Raw genomic sequence first — 23,488 nt, 5'->3', positions numbered from 1 at the left:
CAAAGTCTGATTCTGTGCTTCTCACTCAGCACCCTCAGTTGCATGTTCCTGTCCAACCAGTCACCGACCTTATCCACAGTACGTGTCCCTTCCTATGGGTTGGGACGCACCTGCCATGGTCCGCAGCCTCTACCCAGACGTTTGCACTCAAGGACAGAGCAAAATCAAAGAGGGCGTTAGTCACCCCATCCACCCCTCTCCCTCACTCTGGAGCATCTCTTCTCTGCCTAGTCTTCCACAGGCCCCCGTGTTTCCTCAGGATCTCGAATGCTCTGTCTCCCCCACCTCTCTTTCTATTGCACATCCTGCCTTTGCTGCTCCTCCTGTCTTCGGCCTCGGTTCCACCTGCCTCTGTATCCTGTGACTTCCAGGAAGCTGGTATCCTCTGGTTCTCTCCTCTCCGATCGCTTATGGCCTAATAAAGGTGCTCACGCCCATACTGTGCACAGCTCCGCAAGCACACCGGCAGATACCATCTTGCTGCTTGGTGTCCTCAGCCCGCCTCTGCTCACGTCTCTGTCTTTCTGTTGCAGCACTGAAAAGCCCAACTGAATTCCATGAGCAAAGAAAACATTTGGATAGTGACAAGGTAATTTTTTGGCAAGCTGCCCTTCTTTCTGAACTTAGACTCCAGGGTATAGATCTCTGAGTGCTGAGCTTTGGCTCAAGCAGGTAGAATTTCCACAGTAAACTTAATACGTGCCCTGCCCCACATACACACACACACACACACACACACACACACCGTAGGGGACCTTACTCCTGTGTACCCAAGACTGGAAATGTGATCAACCACATTTAGCTTTGAAACTATTTGTTACCTTAAAAAAAGTCTCCAAAAAAACCCAAAAACAAAAACACGTCTCCAGTCTTTCTGATGTTGCAAGGATGCTGTAGACGTCAGGTTTCCAAAAGCCTTTTATAGTCCTTTCCAACAATCGGATTTTTAAAAATCCAATTCAGTGATAAGATAGAGGCTGTGCGTACAGAGATGACCTACAGCGACTTCAAGGCAAAAGGCATTGAGTTTATTTCTCTTTCTTTCTGGTTTTTTGTTGTTATTTGTTTCTTTTGGTTTTCTTTTTAACATTCGGGAGGGGGCATAATTGGCACATATGTTGCACCTTCATAGCAGATCTCTGCAAACTGACCTTATCAGTAATACAATTAATACTATTTAGCCTGCATCAGCCCTGTATGAGAAGGAAATGCAGGGAGGTGGAGGGGCGGGGGGCGTGCCTTTGTCCTGGGATTTCTTTGTCCACCTATCCTAGCCTCACAGCTACTTTGTGGGTGGAGAAAGGAGCAGAGCTCTGTACCTCTTTAAAGTTGTGCAGGAGAGGCTGTGGTCTCTGTTCCCTGGAAAACAGCTGTCTTTGATCAGAACTGGAGTGATCGCTAGATCCCTCTCAGGGGGCAAATAGGAGATCCAATAGAGTGGCATAAAAACCCAGAACTGGAAATCAGGGCCTGAGGTCTGAGTGTGCCCTGCCAGAGTCCACACTGTCCCCACAGACAACTCCACCATCGAGAAGACTGTGGGACTCAGTAAATTATCTCTGGGCATCCTTCTAACTCACCGTGCTTCTGAATAGCAGCCTTTACATTTCCATGGGTCCTAAGAGAGAGGGCATACGTTGTCATGTTACACTGGATGGACTCAGGCTACATTTCGTCTCTAACCATAGTCAGTTTTGTGGCTGTTTTAAGAGTCCCTGGAATAGAATGGACTATAACACAGGCAGCTTAGTATCATCTGAGCTTTATTATTATTTTATTAACACATACCTGCCCGGCCTTTGAGGGTGGACCCAGGCTTCTTACCTCTTCACTGAATTTTTCCATCCTGAAATGACCAGGGAGGCTTTTGTAAATCTTCCCGCATCAAAATGGAGGAGACTGGGGAGATTTGCAGGTTCTGAGGAATGCCTTCCCCTTTCGAGAGAAATCGGGGTTCTTTTCAAGCCTAAAACTAGGCAGTTCGGCTGTCTGAGGTCCACAGTGGAACTTGTTCTTTGTTTGTGCTTGCAGACTGAAGACACGCTGAAGCACAAGGTCAGAAACAGGCCTGACTGCGCGGACGTGGTTAATATGCACGTACTTCAAGGTGAGGCTGCACCCAAGCATTAACCCGGATGCCATCGAATGGTGGGCCATTGTGCCAGAGTCCTTTTCTTTATATGTTTGTGAAGCCCTCTTAGAAAGCGTCCCCTGATCTTCCAGAGTGGTCATTTGAGTTGTTTTAGGGCCACTTAGACAGTCTGATCAGGAAGGTATAGGCTGGGCTCCAATCTCCACTGTGCCATCTCTGAGCCTGTCTCTCCCCGCCATGTACCAGATTCCTCTAAAGCATGCCCGCTCTTTAGCCAGTAACAAATCTCTAGCGTGTTAACTAGACGTGCCTATCCACTAGACTGGATATATACAGTGATGCTTATTCAGGGATTACTTTAGATGTTGGAACATCGAAAACAGGGAAATGTCCAACTCTAGGGGATTGGCTGAATTAATTCTGCATCATCCGCGTGATTGAATACCTTGCAGCCACTGCAAACGAGGCTTTCAAAGAAAAATGATTTAATGAGAGAGGTCTTCCAAGATGATGTTGAGTGAAAGAGACCAGAAACAAAACTGTATTTATGGTCAGGTTCAGGGATGAAAAAACATATGTAAATGGTATTTACAGTTCGAAGCTGTGATTAAAACAACAACAACAACAACAACAACAACAACAACAAAAACAGCCCTGGGGCACCTGGCTGGCTCAGTCAGGGGAGCATTTGACTCTTGATCTCAGGGTTGTGAGTTCGAGCCCCACTATGGGTGTAAAACAAAAACATAGCCCTAATAATAAGTATAAATAGTTAAGAAAGACATCCACCTATTAAAAACAGAGTTTCTCAGTGCTTCCACTGTCTTTTATATACCTTTTTTTTTAGCATTCTCCATACTTAGGGAGGACAAGTACATAATAATACTATAATAAAAAAAGCATGAGAAATGTTACTTGCTACATCATCATGGTCTTGTCTTTTTTTTAATTTTTTAATGTTTCATTTATTTTTGAGAGAGAGACAGGTAGAGTATGAGCAGGGGAGGGGCAGAGAAAGAGGGAGACACAGAATCTGAAGCAGGCTCCGGGCTCTGAGCTGTCAGCACAAAGCCTGATGTGGGGCTCGAACCCACGAACCGCAAGATCATGACCTGAACCAAAGTTAGAAGTTTAACCAGCTGAGCCACCCAGGCACCCCTCTTTATTTTTTAGAGTAGGCTCCAACACGAGGCCTGAACTCACGACCCCAAAATCAAGATCTGAGCTAAGATGAAGAGTCAGACACCTAACCAGCTAAGCCACCCAGATGCCCCAAACTCATCACAGGCTTCAATTAAATGAAACTGTGAGCTGTCCTGGCCCCCAGTTCAGTTGCATGTCCTTGATGGTTCCCATGTGATCCTCTCAGAAATTGAGGATTAACGGCCTAGAGCACCAAGGATCTGCTGGGGTACAAAATGATCCCTCCTTCCCAAGGCTCATGGTCTAGTTCTAGAAGCAGTAGTAGGTCAAGGGCCATGGCCATGAGTGCTAGAAGCAGTCACAGCAAAAGAGGCAGGTAAGAACAGAGGAAGTAGAGAGGCTTTGTGCTGAGACCCGAAGAGTAGGCGGCTACTGGTAGGGAGAAGGTAGGAAGCACTCCAGGGAGAGGAAACTAAGCAGAGGTACAAAGGTGAACCCACTAAGACATGCAGGACAGAAGGGGGAGGACCGGGGTCGCTGGAACAGTCGTTTGGGAATGGAGAATCTCCACTCACATAACAGCCAGACTGACAGACAGAAGAACATCATTCAGGGGGATGCGAGAGAGGAGTGTTTTCTGAAGATTAATCCTGCATTGATGTGTAGGACCAATCAGAATGATCCCTGAGGCAGGGTATCCAGTGAGAAGTCCTTGCCATGACCTAAGGAAGGATTAGGGAATGTTTTGGAGAGGACTGAGGCTCGAGTGCACCTGTTCTTTGGTTTGGAGTACTGATGTAGTCTCTACCTTGCATCAGGTGCGTTGAAGATGTGGCTTCTAGACAAGATCTGACCTGTTACAACCATACAGCATCCCTAGACTGCTCCTGGATGGAGATTTCTAGATCAGCCACCAGCCACCTACTAGGCCTGGGTTAGTAGGTTGATAATAACAGAACAATAGGGCTGGAAGACTGGTCTGTAAATATCTGCCCTTTCAAAACTGCAGAGTTGAGAGGAAAGGTACAAATTTTTATGGCCTCTTAACAGTTCTACCTTACAGCAATGACCGGTTGACTAAATTCTCCTCCAAGTTCTTACACAGAAATAAGTTGGGGACTAACCAAAAGAGGAATATAGGGGTGATTTAGGTCTTCTTAGTGACCTTTGTCACCCTCAGATGATGAGAAACTGCCTGTTGGATAAATTCAGTGTTAAAGATCCCCGTTTAATTAAGTAACTGTTTCAAAGGGACTTTTTTTTTCCTTTGACAATTGACTTTGACATTTGAATCAGGTAGTATCACAACATCACCAAATCTAAACCCCTTAAGAAGTCCTACTACTGCAAGTAATTACATTACTAGGTAATATTTGCTTCTGGCTTATCCTGTGCCAGGCAATATATAGACAGGATGTGCATTCAAGTGCTGCAGCTTAGGGTCAGCAAGCAATGTAGATCCCATGGATTGCCTGTTCACAGAATCACCAAATCGCACATTTTTTTTAAGAATTGTCGCCAAATGCATTTCTCTAACTCTTCTGTGCCTCTCTATTTGCTTTTATTTGGAGGAATCTAGTCTTTGCTGCTAATCCATGTGAAGTGATGATGATTGCACTGGAAAATTATTAGAGCCTAATGTGGCTCAGAGTTTCACTTACAAAAGCAAAACCCCCAAACCAGAAACAATGTCACATTCTAGAACAGATTCTTTGTGCTTCAACCCCTTAGCCTCCACTACAGAGAGGTCCATCCCAACTGCTCAGATGAAGCTGAAGAGAGCCCGACTTGCAGATGATCTCAACGAAAAGATTGCTCTCCGGCCAGGGCCACTGGAGTTGGTGGAGAAGAACATACTGCCCGTGGACTCTGCTGTGAAAGAGGCCATAAAAGGTACTTAGAACCCATGGCATGCTTCTCTTCTGTGCTCTGAGATCTAAGGGCAGCCAAGGCTCTGACCTGCCTGGGGCCCTGGGGGCGGGGCCTCTCACTAGACAAGAGTCATGCCAAGGGTTGCTGTCCCAGAGTGGTCTCCAAAACCAGAGGTCCTAGGAGTGAGGACGAGATTGCCACCCACTCACCCTACAAAGGTCAGGTTGACAGCAATCAGTGTTGTCCTAGTCAAGCAGGTGGAGAACCTGAATTGATGGAACTCTCCCAACCTCTCCCCTGCAAGGTTCTATCACTTAGGAGTCACAGCCCCCTATAGCCCTCCTCTTCTAGAGGGAAGAAGACTGGTAGAGCAGAAAGGACACTGGACTGGAATCAAAAGACCTGAACTCTAAGCCCTGTTTGTTGTGTGTTGGGGCTTCCCCAGGTCCCTTTGCCTCTTGAGATGCTGATAATGACACCAGCCTAGCCCAACTCAGAGGCTCTCAGGAGTGAAGTTCAGATTATAGACATGTGTGAAAATTCTTTGTAACAATCCTCATGGGGGCCCCAGGGATGAAGAAGTACAAATACTTACAGAGGGAACACAAACATTAATTCTTTCATAAGCTCTATAAAATCGTTGAGACCAAGTAGATGCAAACAGCCCAAGTGCACTGGGAAAACGGTGGTAGAGGAGGGAAAGGGGAACTCAGCATTCCCATAGGTGAACTTGATTTTTCTTCCAGTGATGACCACCAGGAGCTCTAAGGATTATTGATGTTTAATAAGCAACACACATTTAAACGTTTCAACCCACTGTCAAAAGGTGTTTGTGAAGATATTTTATCAAGCACTTAAGTTCAATGTTAAACCTGTCATCGGATGTATTATCCCCCATTCTAAAATCTTGCTGTCACCCAACCATTCAAAAGCCATGTGATTTTTGGGTTTGGCACCTGTAAATATGAAAATCTCTGCTCTGGGAGAGATGACATGGTGACCCATCAGCGCCCACCTACTGTTCCATTGTGACGTTCTCTCTTTACTCTCTCCTTCCACACTGAATGTCCCATGCCTTTGAACTTGGACTAGCCAAGACCACCCAACTGGGTGCTATGTCTGTCTCTACTCTGATAAGATCTAGGACAGGAAAAAGATCTCCATGGGGCATCTCCTCATTTCTTAACATTTTCTATTCCATACATTTAAATCTATCATCGATTTTATGTGATAAGGGGAAAGATCTCAATTTGCAGTTTTGGGTTTATGGTGAGATTCTATTTTTCCATGTGATTTCGTGGCAGTGGCAATTCGTGGCTATTGCTCTTTGTTCTACTGGGCATTTTCTCCCCTTCTGCTTTGTTAAAGCTATTTATATAGAAAAAATTAATAATGCTAACCCTCAGTCTTTCACAATTATCTTTTACCAGTTTGTCCTTTGCCTTTTGTATATTTTGCCTAGAAGCTGTTTTTATTTTCTATATAGTTAGATCTAGTAATTTTTGTGGTTTCTGAATTTATCAATTATTGGAAACATTTCTTAGCTCAGGAATCTAGAGTGATTCACCTCTGTTGTCTTCTAGCATTTATATATTTCATTTTTATATTTCAGTCCTTACGGCACACAAAATTATTTAAGTGTGTAGTTTAAAAGACACTGCTAGTTCTGTTTTTCCACAGTTTTACTGATGTATTTTACAATGTATTTTAGTATCTATCTCACAAGTTTCTTTGCACTGGTCTGATATTTCTAATGTTTCTTGGCTTATTCTCACAAGTATATGCTGGGTGAAATTTAAAATCAGTTTAGCCTATGCCAGTTTCAGTCTTGTTAGATTTTTGTTTGGGGTTGCAGTGAATTTATGTTTTTAAATTTTTTTTAATGTTTATTTTTTTGAGAGGGAAAGAGCGAGTGGGGTAGGGGCAGAGAGAGTGGGAGACACAGAATCTGAAGCGGGTTCCAGGCTGTGAGCTGTCAGCACAGAGCCTGATGCGGGGCTCAAATCCACAAACCATGAGATCTTGACCTGAGCCAGGGTCAGACGCTTAACCAGTTGAGCCACCCAGGCACCTCTGTAGCAAATTTATACATTAGTTGATGGTTCCTTTTTTTTTTTTTTGAGGGAGAGAGAGAGAAAGCACAAGAGAGGAGAGCGGGGGGAGGGGAGAGAGAATCTTAAGCAGGCTCCACGATGGGGCTTGATCTCACAACCATGAGATGGTGACCAGAGCCAAACTCAAGAGTCAGATACTCAACTGACTGAGCCACCAGCCACCCATGATGGTGCATTTTTACGTTTAAAATATATCAATTCTGGGGCACCTGGGTGGCTCAGTCGGTTAAGCGTCCGACTTCAGCTCAGGTCACGATCTCACGGTCCGTGAGTTCCAGTCCCACGTCGGGCTCTGGGCTGATGGCTCAGAGCCTGGAGCCTGTTTCCGATTCTGTGTCTCCCTCTCTCTCTGCCCCTCCCCCGTTCATGCTCTGTCTCTCTCTGTCTCAAAAATAAATAAAACGTTAAAAAAAATTTTTTTAAAATATATCAATTCTTCTGAGACAGAAATACAGTTTCTCTTCCCATTTCTTCAACTCCTCTATCATTTCCCTTGGTAAGGTTTTTTTTTTTTTTTTTAAGTGAAGTCACATCAATTATTGGCATCCTAGAGGAAATCTGTTAATTTTGCACGTTCATAACTTTGAAGAGTTTCTCCATATTTCCAATAGTTGCTCCTAAAACTAATGAAAATTTGTCTCCTGCTGCATTTTTTTCCTGCCTTGGTGCACTGATCCTTGGCTGATACTTGAAAAGTAACATCAAGCTTTTATTAATGTATTGTATAACTAGCATCATGTAGAACATTGTATACAGTATCTTCATAACATATGTCATATCCAAATTTCATGCTTTATTTACAAATTATATATTTGTAAATTGAGTTTTATATAAATTTTAAAGTATGATATACTGTATTATGTAAACCTAATAATATATATTTTACTGTACATATAATATGTTATATGTAAATGTATGTCATATATAAAATTATATATGTGAATTATATAAGGCACACAATTTATGTTATTTCATATACAATAGACAGTATTTCACTATACAATTTAACAACTATTAATATATGACATAGTATAAAATTATTATTGGTACATTGCCAGTGCTTCAAGCAGTATTATACGGTTTTATTTTATACATTATGTTTTTGTTATGTTGATGATAATATTTTTCTGTTTCTATCATAAATAGGGATTTCTTCACTCATGTATCTCTTTATATGCCATTAACCTTTGGTATAGATAGGTATTCCAAGGAAGTATTTCTGTATAAAATGGATGCTTAATTCTTAAAATGCTTTCAGGGTGCCTGGGTGGCTCAGTGGGTTAAGCATCCGACTTCGGCTCAGGTCATGATCTCGCAGTTTGTGAGTTCAAGCCCCGTGTCGGGCTCTATGCTGACGGCTCAGAGCCTGGTGCCTGCTTCGGATTCTGTGTCTCCCTCTCTCTCTCTGCCCCTCCCTCTCTCTTTTTCTCTCTCCCTCTCTCTCTCAAAAATAAATAAATATTAAAAAAATGTTTAATGTTTTCAACGTGCACAAAAAGATGATTACGTGGGGAATGTGGCATTGCTGTCTTTCCTAATTATCTTGCATTTCTGGGGGAAAAAAATCCCACATATGATTTTTTTCTAGAACTTTCTGGTATTTTATTTGAGATTCGCATCTCTTCGTTAGGATAACAGTAGCTGCTAAACCACAAAATTTCAGCAGCCTAACACTAGAAGTTTTATGTCTTGTTCATAAACGGTCGAGGGAGGCTTTCCCTTAACGGCAGACCTTTCAAGCACACAGGCTCCTTCCCTCTGGCGGCTTCACCCACCCCTAGAGCAGGGCTGCAAACTTTTTCTTCAAGGGCCGACAGTAAATGAGCTAAGCTATTTAAACTGTCACAACCGCTCAGCTCTCGGCGACTGCAGTGTGAAAAGAGCCATAAGCTAGAAGTCAGCAAGGGGGCATGGCTGTGTTCCAATAAAACTTTATTTACAAAAGCAGGTTCACAGGCCATAGCCTCCTCATCCTCTGTTACCGAGCCAGCAAGTGGAAGGCACGAATGAAAAGGCCCACCCGCCTGTGTTACAAGCCTCCACCTGGACACCAGCGTATCACGTCTGTTCCCATTTCCCTGTGAAAATAGCGCCGATGGCTCGGGAAGGTATTTTCTGGCGGAACAGTGATTTACCAGCAATGTCTCTCTTCTATGGAAGGGAGAACATAAATTTTGATGACTAGCTGGTCTTTTCTGCTACAGAGTTCACAAATAGTATTCGTCTTTGTTTTTATTTTACCCTTGTCAGGTTTAAATATCAAGACTTACACGTGCTTCACAAAATAAGTTATAATTATCTTTCCATATTTTCCCATGTTTGGAAAGCGTTTATGACTACAGTGATCAGCTCTTTGAAAACATTGCCTATTAAAGTCACGGGGGCTCAATACTTTCCTTAGGAGTAGGCCTTTAACAGCTTTCATTCTGTTTTTGTACCTAGCTTTTTGGGTATTCAGATTTTCTCCTTACGGTAATGTGTGCAGTTTACCTTATGCAAAAAATTCCCATCGTCCCTCTGAATTGCAAAGTTATTAGCCTAAAGTCCTGTAAAGTCCAGGCTGCTCTCAACCAGGGGTTAGGTGCCGTTTTTCAATGCAATGTGGTCATTTGTGTGTTTTCTCCCTTCGTGAAGCAGTTCATGAATTTGTTCACAAATGTTGTTGGTTTCTGGTCTTGGATTCATTTAGTTTCGCGTCTCGTCAAGGTCACTGAGCAGGAGAATCTCTACAAGGAGGGTTGAGGATCCAGGATGTTCATCAGTTTCAAGTGCAGTGGAGACAGGTGGAGGCAGAGGGAAGGTTACACAGTGTGCCCCTATTCTGGTGAGGAGTCAGAGGGTATGAGCAGGAGCACGGTCAGTGGAAGAGGATAGAAAGCAATCAACATGACGGCTAATAATAATAATAATAATAATAATAATAATAATAATAGAAGGGTGTGAAGCAGGAACTGAGGGGTCCACCACCCTGGTTTTTAGAGCTGGACTCTGTGACTTCGGCCACACAGCCACACACCGACTTAATCCTAAATACCTCATTTGCTCCTCTCTGAAACCCCAGCAACAATAATAGCTCTCTCGGGGTCTTTTCTCAAGTTGGACTCAGTTTGTAAATTATGTAAAGAATTAGCAAGGCATTGATAGCACATGAGGGAATTCGTCTAATTTCGGACCTCAAGGACTTTGCGCTTCAAGAAAAGAGAAGAAGAGAGCCAACTTTCCACATGAAAGTTCCTCTGAAGGGCTGGGTAAAAGTCACAGTGGGAACGTGTATGCCTGTACCTAACCAGGACATCCTGGAGGTATGACTGCTTAGTGAGCCCTGAAGGGAGAGGGGCAGAGATCAGTAATAAGGGTGGTGACGTCATAAGGGCCCTTTATATTGTGTCTTGAGAGCAGGAGAGAGACTCAAACTTCTCTTGTCATTTAAGGACACCAACATAAACACTTTTCTAGTTCCCCAGCAAGGGAGAACATAATTTAAAATAATGATGATGCCAATAATAATAAAGTAGTGGCGAGCCATTGGAAGCATTCATGGTGGAAGCCAGAGCTATGTCTGTGTGGGAACAAGGTGGAGATCCTGCCTCTAGAAAGATCCCTCTGGCTGCAGTATAAAGTGGACCTGAGAGACGTGAAATGGAGCCAGAGTGCTGTCTTCTATTAGGTGACTGTTTGGCTTGTCTGAGGAAAGTTGATGAAGGCATGAATAAGAGTCATGATGGGGGGTGTGGAAAAGAGAGACTCTGAAAGACAATTGATTTTGCATGATTAGATGGTCAGTGGAATACAGCAATCGAGACAAAGGGAAAGCAGAGATAACACCAAGGTTTGTTTCTCTCCTGGGCAACTGGGTAAATGGCCGCCATTTGTCAAGATGGGGACCGTGAGTAGAAGAGCAGATTTAGGGAAAGATGTGAATTCTCGTTTCAACTGTTGGATTTGAGGGGCCCACAGAAAATGGAGGGGCAAGCGACTAAGTAAGCAATGGGTTCCATCGAACTAGAATTCAGGAGAATATTGGTCTAGAACTACAGATTTGGGAGACTTGAGTGTAGATGTAAATTTAAACTAATGGTCTAGATAAGATTGCCCTTTCATTCATTTGTTTATTCACTTAATACTTACGGAGAATCTTTGGTATCAGACACTATTCTAAGGGCTCGGGACATATCAGTGAACAGAACATTTGTGCTTCAACATATTCTAGTGGGCAGACACAGACAATAAACATAATGAATGATTACGTATTATAATACAAGGGTGTAACTGATGTAAAAGTAGGACAGGGTTCAAGGAATCAAAAGTGCCCACTAGAGAGTAGTTGGGAGAAAGAAAGGATGTATAAAAGGAAAAGAGGGCTAGGAGGCTCCCAGGCAGAGGGGGGGAGTCCATGAAGATGAAGGCAAGGAATGGCTACAGAAGGAGGTTGTCCAAATTGAGGAAAATCCAGCACCAGCAATGGGGAATTGACCCAGGCATCAGCCTCTTAGCAGTAATCTTTCGATGTGCATGAGAGTTTCTATGGGGGGTGATGGCACTTTGAGTAGCCCATCCGGTGGTGATGATGACCCAGCCCCCTCTTCTGCCTGTCACTTCTTGTGATCAAATCATCTCCCCACGACGAACTGGTGACTCCAGGTAGAAGTTCACTGTGGGCTCTTCTCCTGACATCTGTGTGTCGCGCCCTCTCTCCACGTGCTCTTCCAGATGTGCTTACGTTTTCCAGCTCTCCCTGCGGCTGGCTTTCTATGTGCCAAGCTCTGAGAGGAATGCTTTGTCATTGTCTTCCTCCAGGTTTTAGTGAAGACCAATCTAGAACTTCTCTCAACACAGGAAAGGGATTTTTTTTTTAATTAAAAAAATTTTTATTTTTTATTTTTTAAATAATTTTTTGAAATGAATTTTTGAGAGAGAGAGAATACAAGCAGGGGAGAGACAGAGACAAAGACAGAGGATCTGAAGCAGGCTCCGCACTGTCCACAGAGAGCCCAACGCGAGGCTTGAACTCACAAACCGCAAGATCGTGACCTAAGCCAAAGTCAGATGCTTAAGTGACTAAGCCGCCCAGGCTCCCCTATTTTTCATTTTAGTTCCAGTATATTTAATATACGGTGTTAGTTTCAGGTGTACAATGTAGTGATTCAACACTTCCCATCCATTATTCAGTGATCATCATGACAAGTGTGCTCTTAATCCCCATCACCTGTTTTATCCACCACCCCCCCCCCCCCAGCCACCTCCCCTCTGGGAACCGTCAGTTTGTTCTATAGTTAAGAGTCTGTTTTTTGGTTTGTCTCTTTTTTTCCCCCTTTGTTCATTAGCTTTGTTTCTTAATTCCACATATGAGTGAAATCATACAGTATTTGTCTTTCTCTGACTTATTTCACTTAGTATTATACCCTCCAGATCCATCTGTGTTGTTACAAATGGCAAGATTTCATTCATTTTTATGGCTGAGTAATATTCCATTGTACATATATGCCTCCTCTTCTTTATCCATTCATCTATCAGTAGACAGTTGGGCTGCTTCCATAATTTGCCTGTTGTAAGTAATGCTGCAGTAAACATGGGGCATATATCTTTCTGAATTGGTGTTTTCATATTCTCTGGGTAAATACCTAGTAGTGTGATTACGAGATCATAAGGTAGTTCTATTTTTAAGTTTTTGAGGAAGCTCCATACTAATTTGCACAGTGGGCTGCACCAGTTTGCATTCCCATCAACAGTGCATGAAGGTTCCTTTTCCCTCCCCCCCATCCTCGCCAACACCTGTTTCGTTGTTTCTTGTGTTGTTGATTTTAGCCATTCTGACAGTTGTGAGGTGATATCTCATTGTAGTTTTGATTTGCATTTTCCTGATGAGTAGTGATGGTGAGCAACTTTTCTTGTATCTTTGGCCATCTGGATCTCTTTTTTGGGGAAATGTCTGTTCATGTCTTCTGCCATTTTTTAATTGGATCATTGGTTTGGCATGGAGTTGTATATAAGTTCTTTATATGTTTTGGATACCAATCCTTTGTCAGATATGTCATTTGCAAATATCTTCTCCCATTCAGTAGGTTGTCTTTTGGTTTTGTTGAGTGTTTCTTTCACTGTGAAGAAGCTTTTTAGTTTGATGTAGTCCCATTTGTTTATTTTTGCTTTTATTTCCCTTCCCTCAGGAGACATATCTAGAAAAATGTTGCTATGGCTAATGTCAGAGAAATTACTACCTGTGCTCTCTTCTAGGACTTTTATGGTTTCAGGTCTCACATTTTGGTCCTTAATCCATTCTGAGTTTGCTTTTGTGTGTGGTGTAAGGTAGTGGTCCGGTTTCGTTCTTTTGCATGTAGCTCTTCAGTTTTCTCAGAACCATTTGTTGAAGAGACTTTCTTCTTCCCTTTGGATATTCTTTCCTGCTTTGTTGAAGATTAATGAACCAAGTAAGTGTGGGTTTATTTCTGGGCTTTCTATTCTGTTCCATTGATCTATATGTATGTCTATTTTTGTACCAGTACCATACTGTTTTGATCACTACAGTTTTGTAATATAACTTGAAATCTGGGATTGTGATACCTTCAGTTTTGTTCTTCTTTTTCAAGATTGCTTTGGCTTTCTGATTTGACTTCTACAGGAGGAGGCTTGGGCCTCCTTGTGGCCACATCTGGGGAATATGTACCCAATTCCCTGTTTCCTCTTCCTAGAAAGCCACTAATCTGGGTCTGAATACCCACTTCCAACATGTGTTGGGGAAAGGATTCCCAGTCCTAACAAGCAATGCTCAGGACTCCAGCTGGGCATCTGACAATTCAACACAGAACTCAGGAAACCCATTCACTTACTAGATTAGCAGTTTATTATAAAAGGGTTATAGCTCAGGAACAGTCAGATGGGGGAGATGTGGAGGACGAGCCATGGTAGCCATGCTCCCCAGGTACCTCACTCTCCCCAAATCTCCACAAGGTCATCAACCTGGAAGCTCTCCAAACCCCTTCCCTTTGGGTTTTCAATGGAGGCTTCATTATACGGTCACGATGTGATTAGATCATTGGTCATTGGTGATTGAACTCAATCTCCAGCCCCTCTCCCCTTCCTGGGGGCCAGGGGCTGACACTGAAAGTTCTACCCGTCACTTGGTTAGTTCCCCAGGCCACCAACCCCCATCCTTTGGTGAGGTCCAAAAGCCACCTTATTAACATAACAAACACCACTTTTGTGACTCTCATCACTTAGAAAGTTCCAAGGGTTTTCCGAGCTCTGTGCCAGAAAGGGGGATGGAAACCAATATAGATTTCTTATTATAATCACCATTCACAATTATTAACAGCCACAGCCTCTCAGGACAGAATACTGAAACAAAAAAGTAGATATGGTGTTACATGGGAGTGAGAATTTATGAGAACAGAAATTACATCCTAGAGTTTAGCACGGCCTCCTTGAACTGATGAGTGGGTCATTATTAATTAAAGATCCCTCAGTTTGAGAGGCACTTGGGTGGCTCAGTGATTTACGTGCCTGACTCTTGGTTTCGGCTCAGGTCACAATCTCACGGTTCATGGATTCGAGCCCCACATTGGGCTCTGTGCTGACAGCATGGAGCCTGCTTGAGATTCTCTCTCTTTCTCTCTCTGCCCCTCCCCTGCTTGTTCTCTTTATCTCTCTCAAAATAAATAAACTTAAAAAAAAATCCCTCAGTTTGAGACCCCTAGGAGCCTGCTTGTGGCTTGTTAATTCTCTCTCTGGCCATGTAAGCCTTTCCTTCCCTTGACAGGAGGAACATTCCTTAGCTCCCATGGAAGCTGCCTACTATCCAGAGGCCTGGCTTCTGCTTGAGTGAAACTGAACCCCTGCTGGCTTTCCTGGTTTTTTTCAAACAGTGGAAGGACTCTGGTTTTCAGCTCCAGTAGATGAGCCCCTTCTCCTAAAGCGTCCTCACCTTTCCCTTGGTCTGGCCCAGGCAGCCCCCTGAATGCCCAAGTCACGTACTTAGCTACTTTTTTTAAAGACTCAAACCTGTATCTCAGAGAATATACAGTCTGGTTGTCAAAGATAAATTAGAGCTGGTCCAGAAGACCTCCATTTCCAGCTGTTACATTTCTAAAAGATCTATGTGGGTTGGGGCTCCTGAGTCGCTTAGTCTGTTAAGTGTCTGACTTCAGCTCAGGTCATGATCTCACGGTTCGTGGGTTCGAGCCTTGCGTTGGGCTCTGCACTGACAGTGTGGAGCCTGCTTGGGATCCTCTCTCTTCCCCTCTCTCTTCCCCTGCCTCTCTTTCTCTCTTAAAAACAAATAAACATTAATTTAAAAAAAAAAGATCCTACACTAGTCTTTGCTCACTCACACCCCCAAGGTGCAGACTTCATAACAAAGCAGAAACAATCCCTATTTCCTGAGAATCCAATCATTCTTCAGAGACTCTGGAAGCCCTTCCTGAACACTCTGATCATTTATTTTAAGGCACATAGACAATAACCATGGCCCCGAGCCAGATGGTAGACCATTTGCCTCGTCATAAAAAGAAAAAGGGTTTCTTTGGCATCGCTTTCTCCTGGACAAAATTTATCATTCCGTAACGAGAAATCATTTCCGCAGTGCACGTGATCCTGGGGGGACGGAGGCCAATGAGGCATATGTGGAAAATACTTCTCTGTGCTGCTGGCCTTGGCTGCCCATCAAAGCGGTCACGGGCATCGCTCTGAGGTCTGCAGCTGTGGAGAGCTGATGTACCCCCACGAGAGAGCTCTGAAAGGGTGGGGTCCTGCAGAGGGGAAGCAAGAGACAGGGCTCAAATCTCTTTACACACCTGACAATCTTCTTTGACCCTAGAGAATCAACCTCAAGTGCCAGCACAGAAGTCCTTCTGGTTGACTGTTTTCCTCCACTCATGTGGTCCCAGAATCAGAGTATGTCTTAGAGGCTTCAGGCAAATTTCGAAGATGCCAGGAATCGGAGGAAAAGGAATCCTCATTCCTCCAAACCTCCACGGACACCCATTTCTGTAATAATGGCACCTGACCCCCTTTAAGAGCAGTGGGTTCTGTCTTTCTTGGATGATATAGTCCCTCCTCTACAGACCCATGTATTGAAAAACCTTTAGGCAAGAGCCATGTTTAAAGTTTATTTATTATAGGGGCGCCTGGGCGACTCAGTCAGTTGAGTGTCCCTTCAGCTCAGGTCATGATCTCACGGTTCGTGGGGTCGAGCCCCACGTTGGGCTCTGTGCTGACAGCTCGGAGCCTGGAGTCTACTTTGGATTCTGTGTCTCCCTCTCTCTCTCTGTCCCTCACACTGCTCATGTTCTCTCTCTCAAAAATAAACATTAAAAGAAAAGTTTATTATTTTGGGGAGAGAGAGAGAGAGAAGGAGGAGGAGGAGGAGGAGGAGGAAGAGGGGCAGAGAGGGAAAGAAAGTGGATCCCAAGCAGGCTTGCATTGTCCGTGCAGAGCCCAATGTGGGGCTCGAACTCAGGACCGCTGAGCCCAAATCAAGAGTCAGATGCTTAAAAGCGCCCCTAGGCAAGGGCCACATTTAAACCCTACCTATTAACACAGGGATCACCTTGTCCCTTAGAAAATGGATTTTCCTTCCATGTCTTCCAAGAGGGCATTAAGAGATGGTCTGTCCACGAATTAAAAATAGCTCTCGGGCCATGCACTGAACAGGCTTAGGAGAAGATAAGCAAACAGGTCCTTTTCCACAAGCCACTTCATGGTCTCCCAGCCAAAAGGTACCCAGGACTCCAGCTATCTCCCTTAATCTTGGAATCTTAAATGTTTATGCAGAGAAAGTACAACTGACTCATTCATCCAGTTGCTTCCCGGGGGACGGGGGAGGGGGGAAGCTCAGAGTCCAACATCCCCCGGGGGCCAGTGCCCAGAGCCGGCCCCTCGGGGCATAGCCGGAGAATGATGTCAGGGCTTCCCAAAGTGGGTCCTTGTCACCGCACCCCCTGACGTGTGTCTCCGGGGACAATAGCCAGCACACCACACTCCAGCAACTCCCAGGGTGCCTCGTGCCCTGGGAGATTGGAGCAGAGGCCCAGGGTCACGGCACAAAGCGACAGACATGGTTATTCCACAGACAGCCAGATAAGGTGACCTTTGTCCCCGTCCATGTGAGCCTGGCTTGAACCAGGAGGGAAGGAGTGACAGCAGCCTTTGCAGTGACTCCCAGCTCTGAAGGTCTTTGCAAAGCTGACCACAGGACAAGGTGCCTGCTGGGTGGGTCTTTTTAAATTTTTGATAACGGCCCCAACAAAAGCAGCCACAATCACCGCCAGGCTAGGAATTATTCAACACTTGCCCATCGGGGACTGGGCTCAACCATTCACATGCTGTTCTGTTGTTTTAATCCTCAAATCCTGGAGAGGTTAACTCTGTCGTTTCCGTTTTAGAGGTGGGGAAACTGAGGCTCCCAGAGGTGAAATCACTTGCCAGCAGAAACGCGATAGGGCTGAGAAACCACCCTCGACGGTTCGAGTCCAGAATTGAAGTTCTTACTGACCCTGCTGAGCAAACCCCACATACGTCATCTCAAAAGGACGTCGCTGCCTTTTGCTAGCAGAGCGTCTCTGCTGTTCAGTTTCTCCCGTGAGCAGAGGCCGAGTCGAGCGTGCACATGTGTGGACGCTCCTCTTCCGTCCGGGTGGTCACAAATCCAAGCCACCGGCAGCCCTAAGACAGTGGTGATGGGGGAGGGTGGGGGGGGACAAGGCAGGGTCTTTGGGCCTGCGCCGTAAGGAAGTAGTCCTCCTCACTGGCATATTCTGATTCTGATCTGGCCCATGGTGCTTTTTGGAAATCAGATCCAGAGTCCAGTTTGGGGCCTTAGCCATCACCTGATTGACTCCTTCAGATATAAGTAACTGCCCTGTATGTAGTTGCATGGATGCACGTCGTCTTTGTGGATGTAAGCAGAAAACCTTGTGGGTTTTTTTTTTAATTTTTATTCATTTTTTAAATATTTTTAACATTTGGGGCGCCTGGGTGGCTCAGTCGGTTAAGCGTCTGACTTCAGCTCAGGTCACGATCTCGCGGTCCGTGAGTTCAAGCCCCGCGTCGGGCTCTGAGCTGATGGCTCGGAGCCTGGAGCCTGCTTCCGATTCTGTGTCTCCCTCTCTCTCTGCCCCTCCCCCGTTCATGCTCTGTCTCTCTCTGTCTCAAAAATAAATAAACGTTAAAAAAAATTTAAAAAAAAATATTTTTAACATTTATTCATTTTGAGAGACAGAGCATAAGTTGGGGCAGGAGGGGTGGGGCAGAGAGAGAGCGGGACACAGAATCCGAAGCAAGCTCCAGGCTCTGAGCCATCAGCACAGAGCCCGATGCAGGGCTCGAACTCACGGATCATGAAATCATGACCTGAGCTGAAATCGGACGCTTAACCGACTGAGCCACCCCTTTATGAAAGTACCCCTTTATTTATTTATTTATTTTAAGAGAGAGAGAAAGCAGGGAGAGGCAGAGAGAAAGGGAGAGAGAGAATCCCAAGCAACTCACGAACTGTGAGATCGTGACCTGAGCTGAAATCGGACGCTTAACCGACTGAGCCAACCCTTTATAAAGGCACCCCTTTATTTATTTATTTTGAGAGAGAGAGAGAAAGGGAGAGAGAGAATCCCAAGCAGGCTCCGCCTTGTCGGTGCAGAGCCCCCCGCGGGACTCGAACTCAGGAACTGTGAGATCATGACCTGAGTCAAAATGAAGAGTCAGACACTCAACCGACTGAGCCACCCAGGCTCCCCAAGCAGAAAAACTTCTTTAAATGATGGCTGTCACTTGATCAAGTAGACTTCTAGAAGCCGTGTCTCTCCAGGGATCGGCCCCCCAAATACTCCTGTCCCCTGGCTGGGGGATTTCTTCCTCACCCTTCCCACCACCACGCTGCTCTTTGCAAAACTTCCCCTTTGCTCCCCCCATCGCGGTCAAGTGTGCCCTTTCCCCCCACCACCTCCCCGTCTGTCGTCCTGTCCTCAGCTGAGGTCATCTCAGGCTCTGCCCAACCCCACCTCCTCCAGGCGTCTCCCTGGACGTCTCCACATTGCGGTCTCCTCCGTCTGTCCTGGACAGCACTCACCGGGTGGTCTGGTCCTTGACAGATGTCTCCCGTTGTGTCCCACAGTCTTCACGGCGTCCTATCCGATTTTGCTTCTGCTTCTCTGCTTCTCCTAAAGTGCGAAGACCGGATGGGGACAAAATAATCGGGGAACGCTCCGTGCAGCATTCCCGACTCCTTTACTCCAGACACCCGACTTTGAGACTTTTCCACATTATTCTAGTGCCTCGCTCCAAGGTCACCAAATGCCAGATGTCCAAGTGGAAAGGGCAGGCTGAGGGATGGGTGGCAAGAACAGGGCTACCACAGTCCTCCCACCCAGGAAATCGTCATAAATGCCCTCCCCAGAATGTCCCGCCTTCTCTGTCCTCAACGTCACGGTGTCACTAGGAGTCCCTCAGACCTCAAGAACTCAAGTACAAGATGCTGTGGAACACGGAGATATCCTTAGGTCACGTGTGCCGATAAAGGAGAGACATTGGCCATTCCCCACTGGGTGTTTCCTAAAGACTTACCACCCGATGGCTTCCAGGGAGGGTGATGGCTTTTGCCACCTCTCTGCTGGTGGCTCTGAGAGTCCACACTGCAGTCCTAGCTCAGTCCCTGTGCGCACTGAACACTGTGTGCCCTCCTCCACAGAGCAGTGATGAGAAAACGCACCCTTCCTCTGACTTAGCGGTTGGAAGGCCTCGCGAAAGTTGATGCTTTTTGTTACTGCGGCCACTAGTCCGCGGATGCCTGATACAAACTGCTGTTTTTATCGTTTGCTGTCACCCGGCTTGAAACAAAGTGGCATGTTGGACATAAGAAACCAACCTCTCTCTCTCTTTCTCCCTGCCCGCCTCTTGTAACATCTCCACTCAATGTCAGGGTACTCGGACAGCATTGTGGTTTGATGACCTTCCTCTGGCGCATGCATATTTGGGGGGGGGGTGCTCGGTGTGGGTGCAGGTGAGATGGTGGGGGGCCCCCGGGGGTGGGGGAGCGAGACTTTGTCTCGTGAAGGATCAGACCGCGTGGAGAAGCTCTGTGCCCATTTAGACTGAGGAAAATATGGAGGGAATATAATAAAACTTTCGAGTGGAGGATCCTGTTGGGCAGAAAAGCCTGGGTCCCCCAAGGGGCTAAACACGCTCACAGGCAGGGCTCTCTGAGGTTGGAAATGGAGTCGGCTCAAGGCATGTGCCAAGCAGAGCCAGTGAAATGCTGTGATTTCTGGGGTGGAGTAGGCTCAACACCCCCCACCACCCTCCCATGTCTATCTGGCCCTCAATGACATACGTAAGCCTTTTAACAGGGACAAAGCCTTTAATTTCTACCAATAGAAGTAGGACTTGAAAAAATGTTTTAATTTTTTAACCTTTTATTTATTTTTGAGGGGGAAGGGAGGGGCAGAGAGAGAGGGAGACACGGAATCCAAAGCAGGCTCCAGGCTCTAAGCTGTCAGCACAGAGCCCAACGCGAGGTTTGAACTCACAAACTGGGAGATCATGACCTGAGCCGAAGTTGGATGCTTAACCGACTGAGCCACCCAGGCGCCCCCAGGACTTGAAGTTTCAATGACAAATGTTTGTTTGCAGAGCCCAGGGTTTGCTGTGAGAGAAGAAAGGAAACGAAGGTGGTGAGCTAACTCTGGACTCTTAAAATAGACCAGAGTCCTGAAGGGGGGTGGGGAGAGAGTGACCCCCGACCTCAAAGAGAAAAGTTGGCATTTGTCAGATACCCGGGAAAACCCCTCTCTTAGAAAACAAATGGGTCGCTGACACTAAGACCCAAAAAAGCTAGCATTTCTTTCTTGCAGGTGATATGTAGACAGATGTTTTCTATTACTCTCTGTACTTTTTTATTTCAAAGAATTTTTTATTGCTTAAAAAAAAAGGACACCTCTGAAAATAGAAGTTGAAAAATTAAAGTTTCCAGTAATGCAATGACATACTGGGTAGCTGTTACCAAAGATACATATATATGTATTTTTTAATTGAGGATGATCTCTGTGTGCTCCCACAGAAAGGACTCTAACGTAGCGTGAATAAGCAAGTTTCAGAAGACCTATGTGACCGGTCCTACCAATGTGAAGTGCTTTGCATGTGTGTGTGTGCTTTGTTATACGTACAGAACTAAATCTAGAAGAGGCAGGCGATCACGAGCAGGAAGCAGAATGAATGTGTACGTGTGAATGTGGCTCATAAGTATCCATTACATTTACAATCATAGGAAGGCAATCATGATTTTGTCAACAAGCCTTGCAGCTGGGGATGGTCCCCAAGTCCTTCCAGGTTTTTGGAGTACCCGGGGCGGGGGGGCGGGGGGAGATGGGGTGGGGTCAGCAACTGGAATTTCCAGCCACCCTGTCCTTGTCCTGCTCTTTCCTGATTTGCCACTTGGATGTCTGAGTGAGGGTCCGTGACAGGTGCCGGCGGTGGGGGGTGATGACAAGTCCCAAACCACACGTGTTCCATTTCGTGCAGCTCCTTGCTGCCTTTGCAATCTCCGCCGTGAAAGCTCTCCTCTCTTATCTGCACAAAGCAGGAGTCAAAAGTTCTCGTCCGTGTGATTGCAGAATACCGGGCTGGGAAACTTCCTGATAATACCGAAATGATTCCTTCAGAAGAGCCGCGCCTGGGATCGGCTCCAAAGCACTATGTGGCCTGAGCACGTTCTGTGCCGTGCAGCTGGATGATGAACCGGATGCAATTCGGCAATTTAAGAAAAAAAAAGGGGCGGGGGGGGGGGGAATGTATAAAGATGTCATCATATCCCACCTGGCTTGGTAGCCCCTCTCCCCATGCTTATGAGCCTGAGCCCCTCCAAAGACCACGCAGACGACCAAGGAAGTGACCGGTCCACAATAGATACGGAGCTAGGAGGTAGACAAAGAAAATCCAAAGAAAGAAAGAGAGAGAGACAGAGAGAGAGACAAAGAAAGAAGGAAGGAAGGAAGGAAGGAAGGAAGGAAGGAAGGAAGGAAAGAAAGGAAAGAAAGAAAGAAAGAAAAAAAGAAAGAAAGAAAGAAAGAAAGAAAGAAAGAAAGAAAGAAAGAAAGAAAGACAGACCCCGCTGCAGTTTCTAAGACACATTTGTGGCTTTTATAAACGGCAGTGCGTTCGTTGAAAGAGGCCTTGTGCCACCGGTGACCTTAGCTAATGCTGACGTTCAGGAATTTAAACTTGGGAGCGGCCCCAGCATATCCTGTTCTAAAACCTGAGGGCCAGGGGCATTCTCCCACACTGCGTTCTCCTTTGGCCTCATTCTGTATCCAGTGGTCTCTTTCTTTCCATCATCTTCCCTGATTTCGTTTCAAAAAGCTATGGGTTTCAGGTAGAAAACTGCATGCGGGGCGCCTGGGTGGCCCAGCTTTCGAGCGTCCAACTCTTGATTTCGGCTCAGGTCGTGATGCCAGGGCCATGGGATCGAGCCCCGCGTCGGGCTCCTCACTGAGCGTGCACCCTGCTCTCTCGCGTGCGCTCTCTCTCTCTCCCTGTCCCTCCCCTGTGTGTGCTCTCTCACAAAAATAAATAAATAAAAACATTGTTTTAAATGTGCATACGTCACACATCCTTCCCTCCAGACGCGTCACATTTATAAATGCAGGTCCCCATTTGGAGTAAACACATGAGAAACCACATCATTGAAAACCTGTCTTCACGCTTACCTTGAACTAGAAACAGAGCAAAGGAGACAGATTCGTGCCCCTGACAGGGACGACAAGTTGAAGTGTTTCCCGAAAGCCCTGTGGTCAGCGTCTCAGCCTCTGACCCCCTTCTTGGATTTCACCCCATCAGGTAACCAGGTGAGTCTCTGCAAATCTGCAGATGCCTTTGCCTTCGAGGAGGACAGCAGCAGTGATGGGCTTTCTCCAGACCAGACTCGAAGCGAAGACCCCCAGGGCTCAGCAGGATCCCCAGCGGACAGCAAAGCTTCGGAGACCCCGTTAGCAGGTCCTGCTCTGGGGGCAGTCCAGGTAAATAAACCGCACCTCAGCCCGTCGTGTCTTTGTGGTCCTCAAGGCACACTGCCACCTTTGGTTTCGCGTAGAGACCCCGGTACGTCCCTGGATGGCGCTTCAGATGGGTGCCTCTTCTTACCCGATCCGGTTCTGGGGATCGGTGGGGAGGGGGGGGCAAAGCCTCCAGAAAACACCAAACGAGGAGCCTCTCGGGGCCGTACCCTTTGGCTTACTTGGCTACTCCGCCAAGTAGATGCCTACTATCTCCCAAACTTACGCGCGCG

The 23,488-nt window shown here is 45.9% G+C and overlaps 1 protein-coding gene across 5 annotated transcripts in view; it reads left to right on the top strand.

Moving 5' to 3' along the window:
* MYOCD (myocardin) overlaps positions 1-23,488 on the top strand; it is a 112,970-nt gene that overhangs the window by 52,044 nt on the left and 37,438 nt on the right. For 3 of the 5 annotated variants that reach the window (XM_019413405.2, XM_019413403.2, XM_019413406.2), the window contains 4 exons: positions 534-589; positions 2,032-2,107; positions 4,967-5,128; positions 23,041-23,219. In XM_019413405.2, the coding sequence (XP_019268950.1) occupies positions 534-589; positions 2,032-2,107; positions 4,967-5,128; positions 23,041-23,219 (473 nt within the window). The remainder of the gene's footprint in view (positions 1-533; positions 590-2,031; positions 2,108-4,966; positions 5,129-23,040; positions 23,220-23,488) is intronic. The other 2 variants (XM_019413404.2, XM_053893319.1) reach the window with 2 other exon arrangements.

The sequence above is a fragment of the Panthera pardus genome, unplaced genomic scaffold (genome assembly GCF_024362965.1).
Source record: "Panthera pardus isolate Hobbes unplaced genomic scaffold, ASM2436296v1 HiC_scaffold_3, whole genome shotgun sequence".
NCBI lineage: Eukaryota > Metazoa > Chordata > Mammalia > Carnivora > Felidae > Panthera > Panthera pardus.
This window is presented reverse-complemented; position numbering and strand designations above follow the sequence as displayed.